A 16,627-nucleotide genomic window follows, 5' to 3' on the forward strand; every position below is an offset into this window, starting at 1 on the left:
TCTTCCCCTCTAAAATGATCATTTACCATCTGCTCAGTACCTACACCATAATCTACATCCGTTCTAATTGGTTCTTCTAATCTAACCGCTGGCTGAGGTTCACTAGTACTACCATGTTCATAATCAGTTTCCCCATGATGATACCAAATTTTGTAACTTCGTGTAAACCCACTCAAATATAGATGAGTCCAAACATCCCACTCTTTAATAACCTTTCTATTTTTACAATTAGAGCAAGGACATCTTAACATACCTGTTTTTGCTTCCGGTTGTCGGTGAACTAACCCCATGAATTCAGTTATACCTCGTTGGTATTCTTCCGTAAGCAATCTCGTGTTCGGATCCAAATGAGGTCGATCGATCCAAGAACGAAAATAATTTGAAGAAGACATATTTTTTATGAATCAAATTCGTGTGTAAATAGAGTAAGAGGGAGGATGAAGATATGAAGTGAATGAAGAGGAAGAGGAGTGCTTGTATTTATAGTTTAAATCCTGCCGACATACCGAGGAAATTCCGACGGAATTCCGACGGACAAAACTAGTTCGTCGGAATTTCCTCGGAATTTTGTAAAATCCCCCAACGGCTCTCCAACGGCTATAATATTTCCTCGGAATTCATCGGTTTTTTCCGAGGAACAGAGTTTTCCTCGGAATTTCCTCGGAATATTCCGACGGACTGTAGTTTCCTCGGAATCCCGTCGGTATATTCCGAGGAAATTCCGAGGAAACCCAATTTTGTGTTTCCTCGGAATTTCCTCGGAAATTCCTCGATATATTCCGAGGATTTCATTTTCCGTCGGAATGTCCGTCAGAATATCGCTGTTTTCTTGTAGTGTTGTTTTATTGTGGCTTGATGTTTGAAACTGTATGAGCTGTTCTATTAGAAACTTTGATGGTTTTATTGTTAACCGTTACTTGTCTGTTTGAAAAAGCGATTAGTATGTGAGTGTGATTGTGTTTTAAAAGACTAATGATGCTTTTTTTCAGTGATCAGAGCAAGTGTCCCTAAGCTGCTTCTTGATGATGTCTTTGAGCAGAAGAATGAAATTGCCAAAGCTGTTGAAGAGGAGCTCGAGAAGGCAATGTCTGCTTCCGGTTTTGAGATTGTGAAAACTCTCATCGTTGACATTTTGAGCCTGATGAACATGTCAAACGAGCCATGAACGAGATCAACGTGTAAAGTATAATAGAATATATATATTATTGTGTTGTGTTTGATAAGAGAATACAATATGCATATATATAGTGGTAACATTAACATAATGTTAACACTAGATAATGCTAACTTTCCTAAATAAATATGCTAAGAATATATTGAGATTAACTTGTTCTTCAAATCTTTCTTTTTAGTCTTGAGGGTCTTCATGAGTTTCATGGGTTTCACGGGCTTCACAATCTAGGTCCGTAAGATACATATTTTCCAGCCCAACATATCTCTAATACTCCCCCGCACGACAAACATGGAATGCAACACGCAGATCTGCAATCACAAAGCAGACCACGTATGTCGTGGACAATATGTCGAGGAAAACAAATCAGTAGGTTCCTCCGGGAATAAACTTCAACTTTAGACAAGGAGGGATGAAAACTTCAGCTCTTCTTTGGTCTTGACAATGGGAATACATCCCTTGGGCGCAACCGCAGCTCCAAAAACAATCGTCCTATCTCGGACAGTCCGTAACTTGGACTAAACAAATTGACCTAAAAAATGAGCATAACTAAAACTCCCCCGTAATGGTTAAACTATAACCAAAGTATCCCAAACTATGGAATATAACACAAGTCATGTTGAGAAATTCTAAACTATAGAATAATCTCTAACAAAAAAAAAACATTCCAAACTATGGAAAACAACACTTTGAGATATTCTAAACTATAGAATAAATCTCACAAAATTAACTCACATGAAACCCACAAATCCTTAAACACCGTTAAACCTCTCTTTAATTCTTACACTCACCGGCCACGTACCCAAAACAAAAACCCACTAACATTAATAAAAAACCAAACCCTAAATTTAGTTAGAGACCACGTGAATTATTACTTCAAGCGTATGTTGCTTCACCTCATCATCATCTGGATCGTCTTCGGCACCATCATCTCCTTCATCGTCAACACCACCGATGATAAGCATTATCAAAAGCTTAAAACTTGCGGAAGCTTTATTTTAGATTCCTAAGAATCGAATGCTCTGATACATGTAAAGTAGAATAGAATATATATATTATTGTGTTGTGTTTGATAAGAGAATACAATATCATATATATAGTGGTAACATTAACATAATGTTAACACTAGATAATGCTAACTTTCCTAAACACTTAATGTAAATATGCTAAGAATATCTTGAGATTAACTTGTTCTTCAAATCTTTCCTTTTAGTCTTGAGGGTCTTCATGGGTTTCACGGGCTTCACAATTTAGGTCCGTAAAATACATATATTTCAGCCCAACATATCTCTAATACAACGCTGGTAAGAAAACCGTCTCATCATTTCCTTTATAGACTGGTTTTCATATTAGTAACAAAAAGGGTTTTCTTTTCTCTTCTTTAATCTGTCAATTTAATTTGCATTTTCTAGACATCTAGATTAAACTGATATGTCTTTTAATATTGTTGTTTATGCATCTCAAACTCACTCTCATTGTTGTTTATTTTGTTCTTGAAACTGATCAGAAGTTGCTTTGTCCAGTTTCGGAAGAGATGTTGCCTCCTTGCACGCAGAGAAGAAGGTTGGTTCTCGTTGCAGGAGCTGTTGCAGGAGCTGAACCAGAGGCTTGTTAAGCTGAGAGAGGTGGAAGAGGCAGCAGCGCAGGGAACGAGGAAGGGGATTGCCTTCGGTGATCTCAGGTCTGATATTCAACAAGCCAGAAAATCACAAGCCTGTACGTTCACAAACTCTCTTACTTCCCCTGTGTGCATTGTTTTAGACTTTAGATGTTGAATGTATGCTATACCAGTCCATCTCTTACATGAGTCGGCCGTTGCCGAGACGACCAGTGCCTTTATGGAAGAAGGTAATGCCATGTGGGAGTCCTATCGGAAGTCCAACGCCGGCGAGAACTCCTCCAGTGTCGGAGTTGGAGTCGCCAAAGTTTATCAGGATAGGTTTCTTTCTTGATTTGGAAGTATCTTCCGAGTTAGAACAAACAAGTAAAGATAGACATAAAACTAAGAAGAAGCATTGGAGAAAAGAAATAGTATGATTCATTTCGTTTTAAATAAATTTTACAAAGAAGAAATATCATCAAGATTCACGATCTAAGCTTTTATTTATACATCATTTCACTTTAGCTTCAAAAGTGAAGCTTTTACATCGTTAAGTCAATGGTTAAGTTGTTAAAGTTATATCAAGTTGCAATATATAACGATGTTTAGCAATCTCAAAGCAATGTTAGATCCGATCGGCCATATTTTTTTAGGACTGTCACAACTTTTCTTTTCTACATATAACCATAAAACAACAAGTTGTAAACATTTCTTTCTCACTTTTATACATTGGTGTTTGGTCGTGTATAAGAGAAATGTGTAAGAGTATAAAATTATATAAGCTGAAACGACAATGATTGTAAGAGTATGGTCGATCATGTTTTTAATAATGATCCCAATTCCCATCTCTAGAGTATGGTGGCTCAGCTGAAGTAATGGCTCAATGTTAAGACAATAACACATTAACACGTCAGGTCCCGTCCTTCATTGTTGTTCTGATGGACCGCGGGAAGCAGAAGCTAATCATCTATAAAATCATCAACAATAGAAGCATAAGCAGCTTGAAGCAGCTAGTATCATGTTTTTCTGTGACGTCCCGTGGGACGGTCCGCGAAGGCCTACACATTTCGCGGTACGGGATTGGGCAGCTAGTTTCAGGACCGCATCCCGCGCGGGACGGTCCCGCCGATGCGGTCCCGCCGTGTACCGCCAGAAAACGAACCCGCAGCGGTTCGGGACGGGACGGGACGGGAGAGCCCAATTGCCATCCTTAGTGAGAACGATGGATTAGAGAGAATCGACGGAAATTGTCTTCGAAATCGCCTTTGAGAGAAACGGCGTTAAGGTTTTCTGAATTTCGCGAAAAAGTGAATAAAAAAAACACCTTATATATGTCCGGTAAATAATCCGGTTAAGTTTAAAAGGACATTGTAAAATTAAAGGTTCGGTCTGGTTTGGACGACTTACTAGTAAGTCGTCTGTTGAATATTGTACATCAGACGATTTACTAGTAAGTCGTCCCCGACCCTAAATTTAACCTCTAAACTAAATTGACTGAATTAACTCACTAACCACGTTATAAAGCTGTAGCTATACTTAAATAGTGTTTACTATACACAGAAATAAACAAACTTAGGTAAATTTTAAAGTTTTCAAAAAAACATTTATGCATTCCAAAATCTAACCCTAAGAACACATACAATACTACAACATATGTTGGCAAAACCTAAACCAAAGGATATCATGACTCACTACTTTCACTCATCTATGTTGAAAACAATTAACTTTTGTTATATCTTAATTTATATCTTTTAAAACATATGTTAATTACATGATTTCAATTTTCCACTTATCAAAATATTTTTTTACAATTTTTTTAAATTATTTCTAAGTAGAACTAGACTAGACGACTTTCCAGTAAGTCGTCAAGTCGTCTGGACAGATGTCAGATGTTGAGTATAGTCTACACTCATCTATGTTGAAAACAATTAAATTTTGTTATATCTTAATTTATATCTTTTAAAACATATGTTGATTACATGATTTCAATTTTTCACTTATCAAAATATTTTTACAAAAGTTTTAAATTATTTCTAAGTAGAACTAGACTAGATGACTTTCCGGTAAGTCGTCTGGACGACTTACGTGGGTTAGAAACGTAAAAAAAATTTGGTTTTTTTGTTTGTTCACAAGGGGCTGGTTGTAATTTAAATCGTCTTTTATGTTACTTTTGCATTTGATTCAAGTTTGGGTTTACTTTTGCATTTAAAATCAAGTTATGAGTCACATTTGGCAATTTTCCCAAAAATTTTACATGCCATACCTAACCTCTACTAACTATACAATATATTGCATCTATAAGAAATTATATTCACTAAACTTATATATTTCAGCCAAAAAGAAAGAAAAATGTGCTAAATAGAGAAAAAAAAGTTATAAACATGGCGTGTAACGAAATTTTAGAATTACTGACAAATCAAATTCTTGTCAGGTAGAATATCGATCTAGCTCAATTTTAATTCGTTTAAAACGTTGGACATATACCAAACATATGTGTATAATTAAATAGAAACCTTGGGATGCTGCAAGATGCAGGTTGCCACGAGTACTTGAGGAACTGTTTGTCAGGTCGCTTGCCACAGTTAAACTCGCCGTCGATGAAAGGACACGAGGATGTATCATAGAAAGGGTAAGTAGCATCAAAAACCCATCGGCCTTGGAACAAGTTACATCGACTCCTCTGCTTCTTCCCCCTCAGTGACGACAACCCACCGGCCGCCGTTGTTTGATCGGAAAACGGTATAGAACAAGAGAGCGTTCGATTTTAGAAGTGGGTTTAGGCAAATACGTCTTGGTCGGAAGAACGTTTCGTCGGTTACAAGGAAAGGAGATGCGTGAAAAGAAAGGTACCATAGCCTTGAAGGCTTTACCGGAGAGATACGACAAGGCGAGATAACAAAGGTAAAACCCTAATCTAGCCACCCAGTGTGTATCAGTGATTTCGGATCCTTCTCTCGTTGCATCTCCCTCCCTTTATATAACTGACCTCGTGCTCTCCCATGACCTAGTTTGCATCGTCTTCGTGGGCTTCTAACTCGCTGGGCCGAGAAGCCCATGCTGTCTCGAGAGGCCGTTAAGTCGGGGATGCTTAGCCGAGGAGTCGACCGAAAGCTCTCCCATGTTACGCCGAGAGACACGCGTTTTGAGCCGTCACGCCGAGCCATCGTTTCGTCCTGAGTGGGCCGGGCCGTCTGTTCTTCGGGCCTTGAGGGATGTCGAATTCACCCTCTACAGTAAGTCCCCCCAGTTCATCGAGATAAACGTCCTGTTGAACTTGATGAATTTAGAAGGTTAATGGCTTGGAAGAACAGACGGGTCGTCTCGAAGGTACATTATTAGATCGGGTATCGCGAGGCACTGTTAAGTATTTTCGCTATGTCGGGCGGTTTAATCAAATCTTAGCCAAACCGGTTTTGGTTTGGTTAGATCCGATTCCACCCCAACCGTTGGTTCGACTTGGAGTTGGAGCCGGTTATTTCGGGAAGTCGAATCAACGTTTCGATTTTTTTGGCGACTAAATACTGTTCCTAGGCCCACGTAGATCAAATGATGACGCCTCAGGGAAGCACCCCATCTCTCCCCTATAAATACTTGCCCGCTTCTCATTCTCTTTATTCTTCTCCGCGTTATCCAGGTACTTCCTCTCTCTTTCCCTCCACTTCTCTCTCTATGTTGTTGTTGTAACATAGATAGCGATATGTCGTCTGGTGGGAGGTTATCTCGTGAACAGAAAGGGAAAGAGGTCGCGACCGTATCTCGTCCCTCGAAAGACGCGAGCAAGGTTCCACTCGAGGAATTCGAACGGGTTCATCACGACGCGATGATGGACACCGGGAGCCTAGATCTGTCTCAAAGGATCCTAGTTTCCGAGTATGCGCGTTCATTCCAGTGAGAAGTAAGGGGAAACCAAGCCGAGCTGCAGGCTTGCGAGAGAGACGGTTCTGGTGGTGCGAGAGACGGGGTCCTTCCCGCCGACTATATGCCGACGTGCTACTATCTTGGAGAGATCTTTGAGGAACTGCCGGCAATAGCTCCCGAGTTCATGCGCTCTCCAGATGTGAGTGATCAGGCTTGGGAGAACGTCATGAAGACGCAGTCAACTCCTAACAGCGTGAAGAGGCTCCTGAGGGAACGTCATGGATTAGGGGTGACCTTCTTGATTCCCTCGGCAAGCCAAAGGCCTTGGTCACCGCCAGTTGGGTATCAATGTGTCTACGAATCTTATTTTCGTGACGATACAAAGCTTTGGTTCCCAATTCCTCGACTAGTCACGGCATATGCGAGGCGCCGAGACGCAGCGATAAGTCAGTTTTTGAATGGTTCATGGCGTATTGTAGTTGCTTTGATGGTTATGGCTGCCGAGATCGATGTCTCGCTGAGCGTTCGTACCTTCGAAGAGTTGACGTCCGTCAGTTTGTTGGATGACGGCCTTCTATCGATAAAAATGCGACCAAGCTGCAACGTGATAGGGGGGAATCCTAATAAGACGCTCGATTAGCAGAGGTCTTATTTCTTCATTAAATGCGATGGTTCTGCCGTCGAGGATCCTCCAGATGATGACTACCGTGTCTTATGGAACACTTTGCTTGGTAGAACACCTTCGTTAACTCGTATTATTTCTTTGTATACTAACCGCCTTTTATTTTTGTTGTCTTTTTTCTTTGCAGCTGACCATCCGACTTCTCGCGAATATCCGGAAGAATTTCTTGCGGGCGCTCGTGCTGTCACGAGACTCGCTCAAGAGCACTGGGGGAATATTTCTTGGGAAAGGGTTCGCTGTTCGATCGATCGTATTTCCAGGAGTAAGCCCATTCTTTTTCATGTTCCATTGTGGACTTTTACTCTCTCCTTGGTGAATGAGTCTTTTTTCTTCATATATCCTTTGCAAGAGATTGGGATTCGAGTTACCTTCCATCGGCTAACAAGACCAAGAGACGTATCTCGCTGTTCACCATTGAAGAGCAAAAGAAGATCAACGCAGCAAGGAAGATGAGGGGCCTTCCGGATCTGGGTGCTATGATGGCAGCAGAGCTTGGCTTGTCAAATGCTGAGCCGTCGGTGCCTTCTAATGAGTTAGTGGCTGATGACACGACCCTCGCGAGTTTTGACCATCGCGAATCCTCGCTTGGTGTTGTTGTTGTTGCTCCTAAGAAGAAGAGCAAGAAGAGGTCTCGTGATGAGCCGCCTGTCAATGACGATCTCGAGACTCTTCCAGAGGAAGGTGATCGTTCGGAGGCTGCGGAGCCGTCGACGAAGAAGAGAAAGAAGAAGAAGCAACTATCTTGGAGGATAACGTCACAGATCAAGGTACCGAAGTTTCCCGCCCCTCTGCTCCATCTGACCCGACTGACGGGCCCTCTCTTAACTTGGCCCTAGCGGATGAACCTCAGAATGTCTCGCATGAGGTTCCGCTTCAGAAGAAAAGGTCGAAGCAATATGCTGAGCAGGGGACGACCAAGCGCCAGGTTCCCCCCGTTGCTGTTTCATCGAACCCTGGGGCGTCGGTCCCCGGTTCATCGACTGGCGGTATTCCGGTCATTAGGGAGACTTTGAGAGTCGAGTTTCCTGACCGTGTTTTGTTCGAGTATGACGGGCCAACTCCTCTCATCTACGCTCCACACAGATGCGCGGAACTGGTTAGTCATATCAAGTGCGGCCCAAAGCCCTTTCTGCCAGTTGCTGACCTGATCTTTAAAGACGAGTATGTTGACGCTGCTCGCACCAAGTTGTTGGTAAGACTCTCCTTCGGCTCTTTCGCTTCTTCTCTTACACACTTATTTTGTCTCTTAAGTGCTTACGAACTTCGTCGTCGAGAAATATGACTCTGCGCTGAAAGAAGCTGAAGAAGACAGTGGTGAGCAAGAGCAGACTTCTCCGTCGAAAGAAGGCAGAATGGCAAGGGGAGTTCGAGAGGATGGCCGAGAAGCGAGACCGCGCGGTTGCTCGGAGGAAAGCTCTGAAGAAAAGAGCCGACGCAATTGAAGAGGAGCTTTCCGTTGCTCGTTCTACTATCGAGGCTCTGGAGCTGCGGAAGGCCAATCTTATGGAGGAGATAGGAGTCAAGGCCGCGGAGCATAAGAAAGAACTGGACCGCCTTAGGGACTCACGTGTTTACGAGGTTACTAAGGAGAGGGTGAGGGTCGAGACCGAGATGATTGCAAAATCCAACAAGCATTTCGGGAATCTGCGCGAGTGGTGGACCCGCTGTGGACCTTTCGATACGGCGCGGTTGCTTCAAAGTCAAGCGTTCGGGACTAAGAGCTGCCTCTAGGCTTTAAAGGCTAGTGGCCGCGACATTCCTCAAGAGACTATTGACATGTTCGCAGCTAGAGAGAAACAGTTCGAAGAGGAAGACTTGAAGCTTGATCCCGGCGAGATCCCGGAGACTGATTTGGTCCTTTCTCCACTTCGCCTCGACTCTCAGTTCGTCGACATGCGAGCTTTTGTGGGTCTCGATCCGCATGGGTCTAACATACGCTTGATCGATCCGAGGACTGCTAGGGTTCTCCAAAGTCCCGCTGATCATCCTGGAACCTCGACTGCTCCCTCTCGTTCCGTGGGAGATGATTCGTCAAAGACTGACGCGCCGGGTCTTGACTCGCGAGCCGTTGACGAGGGAATAAAATATGTTGGGAACCAGGATGGGAGAAATGTTCTTGAGATCTCCGATTCCTCCGTTTCTGATTCGGAGGATGGTCAGGGTCGAGAATCGGACAAAGCCGATGCTGGCGAGGAGGTCGACGAGGGGCAGAGTGGAGAGATAATCGGAGATCAAGCAAACCCCTCCGAGAATCAGTTTGAGGTTCGTGGGGGAGAGTCGATCGCTCGTGTTGAGAGCGTCGACGCGGATCAACCCGTGCGCACCACCCTTCCTGAACCATCTCTCGATAGTGATGCCGTAGTGCAGGAGCAGGCTAGAGACCCCGAGGAATGAATCTGTTGTTCTTTTTAGTTTGAAAGAACCTTGCTCTTCTTTATGTATTATGACTTGATCCAGCGTGGTCTTTCATTTGTTAAGACTCTATCTATTTCTTCTTGTTTACGAATTCTGCTTTATTTATATTGCATCTTGGGCGTTCGATAAATCCTGGAGTCGCGGTCCGAGAAGGTGTAGGTTTTACGCTGGTTTTTAGGAAACTCAGTAGATGTTTTGACCGCAAGCGATTATAGAGTATGTGATTCACGCCGTATCGAGACAGTGATATAGTCGTTTTTTTCGACGTTGGCTCGTACGGGCTGCGAATTTAACAACTCGTGGTCGGGGGTCGTGTGGTCGTTTATCAAGCTTCCTGGTTTGCTTGACGTCGTATGCCGATTTGATACGAGTCAAAAATAGGATAACTTTAAACCGTGAAAGATAATTTTTTAAATGACAATGGTTCCCAACTCGACTTCAAAGTAATTTCTTAGTGTTCGGTCGGCCAAAACCTTACTTAGGAAATTATGAAATGGATAGAAGTCATCATTTCGGACATATCAGTTAATACTGTGATATGACCGGATTCCCGCGAGTATGTGTCTGATCAGGACATACTTGGCTGTGGGGTGCGAGTGCCGGTACGTTTGTCTCGAGATGCCGGGGCTTCTAAGGGGAAGTGTGTTTTTTTTTGTGTTATGGCTGGACCCGTTAAGGCTGCCTACGTACCTCCTTTGTAGAGGATCAAGCCATTCGTAGTTCTTTGTTTTCCGAGTAAAAGTGGCTGAGAGCGCATTTACTCAAGTTTTTTTTTTTTTTTTAGCAAGTGAACGTGACCGTTGGTCGTTCATCTGCTTTTGGTGCTTTTAGTTGTGGAAGAGTCGGAGGTGCTTTGAGTTCCAGGCTCGTGGCACCGCTTCGCCGGTTGAAGTTTCGAGGTGGTAGACTCCAGGTTTCACGACCTCGATGATCTTGTAAGGTCCTTCCCAGTTGGCTCTGAGTTTTCCGGCCTTCCATTCCCTAGTGTTTTCGAACACCTTTCGGAGGACCAGATTTCCCAATTCGAGGGGGCGGGACTTAACCTTCTTGTTGTAGTAACTTTCGATCTGGTGCTGATAGTTTTGGATTCGAAGCAATGCTTGGTCGCGTCTTTCTTCTATATCATCCAGTGCGTCAAGGAGCATACCTTGGTTAAGTTCGATGCTCTGCGGCATTTTGGTACGGCGTAAACTCGTCACGTTTACCTCAGCAGGTGCCATTGCTTCGACTCCATAGGCCATCGGGAAGGGGGTGGCTTTCGTTGCTCCGCGAGGTGTTGTTCTATGGGACCAGAGGACCCCATCCAGTTCGCCGGTCCAGCAACCCTTCTTCAAGTCGAGTCGTTTCTTGAGTCCGTCGATGATTGTCTTGTTAGTGGACTCAGCTTGACCGTTGCTCTGCGGGTTTCTCGGTGTGGACATGTTGAGCCGAATTCTCCATCTGCCGCAGAACTCTTTGAAGTTGTGGGAGATAAATTGGGATCCGTTGTCTGTGACTATCTCATATGGGAGCCTGTGCCTGCATATGATGTTTTTCCAAATGAACTTCTGCACCTCCTTGTCAGTAATGCTGGCGTAGGCTTCTGCTTCCACCCATTTAGTGAAGTAATATGTTAAGACTAGGATGAATCTCTTCTGTCGAGAGCTCGGCATTGGCCCGATGATATCCATTCCCCATCGCATGAAGGAGTATGGCGCCGTCAAGGTATGGAGCAATTCCGTCGGGCTGTGTATGGTTGAAGCGTGTCGCTGGCACTTGTCGCATTTCTTTACATAGGATTCGCAATATGCGTTCATTGTTGGCCAATAGAAACCGAGGCTTTTCACTTTTAGTGCGAGAGCTCGTCCTCCTGAATGATTGCCTGCTGCTCCTTCATATGTTTCGGCCATGACCAGCCTTGTTTCGTCTCCAAAGATACAACTAAGGAGTAATTTTGTTGCAGTCCATCGATGGAGTGTTCCATCCATGACAACGTAATGCGCACTGCATCTTTTGAGTCGTCTTGCTTCCCATTTCTCTGTAGGTAATATTCCGTTGGATAGGTAAGCGATGAATTCCGTTCGCCAATCTTCGAGTTGACCTTCCGTCGTGCGGGGTTCCGCTTCGTCGATGTCCATGGCGTCGGTGATAGATGCTGCAATGGCAAGTTGTTCCGTCGTTGGGCTGATGCTTGGCTTTTCGATCCTATGTATTGGGATTGTCCTTTTCACATGATTGTGTAGCTTACTTCCAAGGGCTGCGAGTGTGTCTGCACATACGTTCTCTCCGCGAGGGACTTTCGTTAGCTCGAAGAATTCGAAATCTTGTGTAAGATCTTTGACGAGGTTCAAGTAAGCATTCATTCTGTCGTTCCTGGCGTCGTAGTCTCCGAGAAATTGACTCATCACGAGTTGGTAGTCACAGTATGTTGACTCGTTTAGCTTTTACTGCTTTAGCGAGACGAAGGCATGCGATAAGAGACTCGTATTCGGCTTCGTTGTTGGATGCCGCAAAATCAAAACTGAACGACTGTCAGATTAGTTCGCATGTCGGTGACTGGAGTTGTAAGCCTGCTCCTGAACCTTTGTTCGTAGATGAACCATCTACGTGCAGTATCCAGTTCAGACTTGGCAGCACGAGATCTTGTTCTAGCTCCGGCGTTAGCTCGATCCGGAAATCAGCAAGAACTTGCGACTTGGCTGTTGTGTGGTTCTTGTACACGATGTCGTGTTCGCTAAGCTCAACTGCCCATTTTGTTAGCCTTCCTAATTGGTTAGTATTTTGCATTACCGTCCTAAGGGGCTGGTTGGAGAGTACCTCGATAGTGTGCATTGGAAATAAGGTCTGAGTATTCTTCCCGAAGTGATGATAGCGAGGGCCATCTTTTCAAAGGTTGGGTATCTCATTTCTGGTTCCGTCATTCGCTTGCTGATGTAGAAAATAGGTTTCTGTTCGCCACGGTCTTCTTGTATTAGGACGCTGCTAACGGCCGAGGAGGTGACGGCAATGTATAGGGATAGAGTGTCCCCGACTTCGGGCTTCGACAGAACTGGAGGTGTCGTGAGGTAATGCTTGAGCTGATTGAAGGCTTCCTCACATTTTTCGTCCCAGACGAATCTCTTATTTCCTCGCAGGAGTTCATAGAACGGGAGGCACTTATCTGTGGATCTTGAGATGAACCTGTTTAGTGCCGCAATCCTTCCGGTTAAACGCTAAACCTTGCAAGTGTTCTTCGGGCTAGGGAGATCGAGGATTGCCGTTATTTGTTTTGGGTTTGCTTCGATGCCTCGCTGGGTGACAATGTAACCTAGGAACTCTCCAGACGTGATGCCGAAGGTGCATTTCGCCGGGTTGAGCTTCATCCCGTACTCGTTCAGCGTTTTGAAGCAGTCTCGTAAATGGTTGAGATGGTCCTTTGCGCGAAGTGATTTGACCAGCATATCATCGATGTAAACTTCCATAGTGTTGCCAAGTTTGTCGGCAAACATTCTATTGACCAGACGCTGGTAAGTCGCTCCTGCGTTCTTTAGCCGAAAGGCATGACCTTGTAGCAATACGTCCCTCTGTCCGTTATGAACGTCGTTTTTTCGCGATCATCCGTATGCATCATGATTTGATTGTATCCGGAAAAAGCGTCCATAAATGTTAGGAGCTCATTGCCGGCAGTCGACTCCACCAGACGGTCGATATGCGGGAGAGGGTAACTGTCTTTTGGACAGGCTTTGTTCAAATCCGTGAAGTCAACACAAATGCGTCATTTCTCGTTTTTCTTTTTAACGACGACAGGGTTTACTAGCCACTCTGGGTACCTTACTTCGGCGATGAAACCTGCGTCGAGCAACCTGTCAACTTCCTCATTTACTGCTTTGGACCATTCGGGTCCGAGCTTCCGCCTCTTCTGTCGAATAGGCTTGAACTTCGGATCGACGTTTAATTCGTGAGATGTTATTGCGGGGTCTATTCCCTTCATATCAGAAGTTACCCATGCAAAGGTTGAGGCATTCTCTTTGAGGAAAGAAATGATTAATGACTGCATATCGTCGAAGAGATAAGCGCCAATGCGCACGACCTTCGATGGGCCAGCTTCATCAATGGGAACCTCGTGGATTTCTTCCTTCTGAGGGTAGATCTTATGTATTGGTTTGGTGACCACGTTGACGAGAGAAGGTGATTGTTGTAGCTTGACCGCGGCGATAAGTAGCTCTCTCGCGGCCTGTTGGTCCCCGCAGATCGTCTGCGTTGTTCCATCTTTCCCAGGAAACTTAACGCATTTGTGATAGGTGGAGGGAATGGCTTTCATGGAGTGTAACCAAGGCGTACCGAGGATTGCGTTGTAGGGCGCCCTAGCCCGGATAAGAGAGAACTTAATAGTGCGGGTCACATCACCTGCGTAAACTGGGAGACGAATTGTCCTCATCATCTGTTCCGAGGAGCCATTGAATCCCGTGAGAGTGCGTGAAGAGGGCTTCATGTCGCGTAGGTCGACTCCCATCTTGTCGAGCGTGTCCCGAAAGATAGGGTCGACTGAGCTGCCTGTGTCGACGAGAACCTTCGTGACCTGGCATTCGCCAATTCCGATATCGATTAGGAGTGGGTCGACTTGCGAAGGCCACTTTTGGGCGGTGATGGCTTGTCGCCTGTAATCTTTAACTGCTCTTACCGAGTCCCCGCAAGGAGGTGAACCACCCATTATGACGTTGAGGTGCGGGGTGTTCGTAGCTTTCATCAATTCCTGTTGCGCTTGTCGTTTTGCTTCGAGGCACGGTCGTAAATCATGTTGCTTGGGCTGACTGAGCTTGGCGCGCAGGTCTTCGGCTTTGAAGTTGATCTGCTCACGTAAATCTGTGGGCTGAGGTTGAAGGTGTAGAGCATCTCCGATGCGGGTAGTCTTTCTTGCTTTAGACTCGTCGAGGGACGTCCTGAGGTCTGCCTCGTTCTTTTGTACCATTTCGGCCTTCCGCTTCAGAAATGTGCGTAAGTCCTTGGAATCTGTTTTTCTGCCCAATTTTTCGCGCAAGTCCGTTGGTACCGGCGGAATTTTGTCATCCGAGGAATCAGCCTGTCGGGGAGTATCATTTCCACCCGTCGCCGGTTCTTAGGTGGTTCTTCATCAGTTGATTCACCTTCGAGGTTGAGATTGTTTACTGTGGCCCTCTCTGGATTAGCTTGCTCTTCTATTTGAGGAGCTTTTGCTTGAGACTTCTGAGTTTTCTTCTCTTTGTTTTTGCTCCAACTCTTATTGTTCTTCGGCTTCTGCGGAGGAGACTCTATCTCGATTTCCCGCTTTCGATGGACTTGAAGAAATGTCCGTAAAGAACTTTGCAATCCTTTGTATCGTGTGATTTGACTTCATGATAAGAACACCATTTGCTCGGCTCCGCAATACTTGAGCTTGTCGGTTCGGGAGAACTAGACTTCTGCTGGTTGGCGTCTCGATCCCAATGATTCCATCCCTTCTCTCGCATCATAATGGCGGAGCCTGAGGGTTCTCCATCGTCGACGGCGTTCATATAACCCTTCTTCTGGTTGGGCTTGCCACCTGTAGAATGTTGGTGTGGTTCGTGACGAGCGTCGTTCATCCGGGCGGGAGTCTGTTTTCCGGCTGCTTCTTTCGCCGCCTTAACTCTGGTATCTTCCTCCATTCGGATGAAGTTGTTGGAACGAGCGATTTCATCCGGTACCGATCTCGTTGGGTGTCGGTAGAGGTCAGCCCGGAATGGCGACTTAATGTGGAGGGTATTCATCAACGAATCCACGGCTATGTGGTCCGGTACGTTGACTTTCGAGACAATAGATTTGAACTTTTCCATAAAATCCCTCAAGCTTTGCCCGTTGGCATGGTTGAGGTTCCAGAGATCCGTGGCAGTGGCCTCCTGTCGAGTGAACATGATGTAATTTTTGAGGAAAGCCGTTGAGAGGTCGTGAAAACTATCGACGGAGTTCTCCTGGAGGCCAGTGAACCAGTTAAGAGCGATGCCCTCTAGGGTTTCGACAAAAAGTTGACAAAAACCGGCGTCCTTTTCTTCGTCAGAAAGGTTTGCGCGTCGCATCGCGATATTGAAGTATGTGACGTGAGCAGAAGGGTCGGAAACACCGTCGAAGGTCGGAAGACGGAGCTTTTCCATCTTTCAGAGGCAAACCTTCGTTATTTTCTCGGTGAACGGTGTCCGGAGAGACTCTGCGAGGACCCGCTTGATCTGGGGAGCTGACGTAGTTACGTGATGAATCTTGGAGTTTATATCGAGAACCGACTGTTTCAACGCAGCAAGCTCGTTTATCGTTTGCACGTCAAGACCCCCAGGGGTTTGGACCACGTCGTCGTCGACGTCTTGGTCGGCGGCTTGCGTCGGTGCTGCGCCAGTCACTCTCTCTGTGTTAAACAGATGTCTTCAGTACTGCGCCGTTGAGGCTTCCACGTTCGCGGCGAGAGGAGCTAAGATCTTTGTGAGCGCTGCGATTTGATCTGTCACCGCTTTCTGGGCTGCATCTTGCTGCGCAAGGCGCGCCATGATAGTTTTTATGGAAGTAGGGAAGGACGCCGGTGTTACTTCAGGGGCTTCACACTCTTCTCCAGAGGAAGAGCCGTCGTTACTTGTTGCCATCTTGCCGACGTTACTTTGCTAAAGGCCCCACGGTGGACGCCAACTGTTTCAACGCAGAAAACGGTATAGAACGAGAGATTGTTCGATTTTAGAAGTGGGTTTAGGAAAAGACGTCTTATTAATGGTGGGAAGAACGTTTCGTCGGTTACAAGGAAAGGAGATGCGTAAAAAGAAAGGTACCGGAGTCTTGAAGGCTTTACCGGAGAGATACGACAAGGCGAGATAACAAAGGTAAAACCCTATATCTGTATGGAACGATCCTTGGCTCCCAACCACTCGCCCAAGACCAGCCAATAAAAATCAACACAAATTGTATCCAG

The 16,627-nt window shown here is 45.3% G+C and overlaps 1 protein-coding gene across 1 annotated transcript; it reads right to left on the reverse strand.

The window, feature by feature from the left end:
• Positions 1 to 14,972: 14,972 nt before the first annotated feature.
• On the reverse strand, positions 14,973 to 15,830 carry LOC106413238. The gene has a single exon (XM_013854049.2). The coding sequence runs from the start codon at positions 15,828 to 15,830 to the stop codon at positions 14,973 to 14,975; it is 858 nt and encodes a 285-aa protein (XP_013709503.2).
• Between the last annotated feature and the right edge of the window lie 797 nt (positions 15,831 to 16,627).

Source organism: Brassica napus, chromosome C5 (assembly GCF_020379485.1).
Source record: "Brassica napus cultivar Da-Ae chromosome C5, Da-Ae, whole genome shotgun sequence".
Taxonomy (NCBI): Eukaryota; Viridiplantae; Streptophyta; class Magnoliopsida; order Brassicales; family Brassicaceae; genus Brassica; species Brassica napus.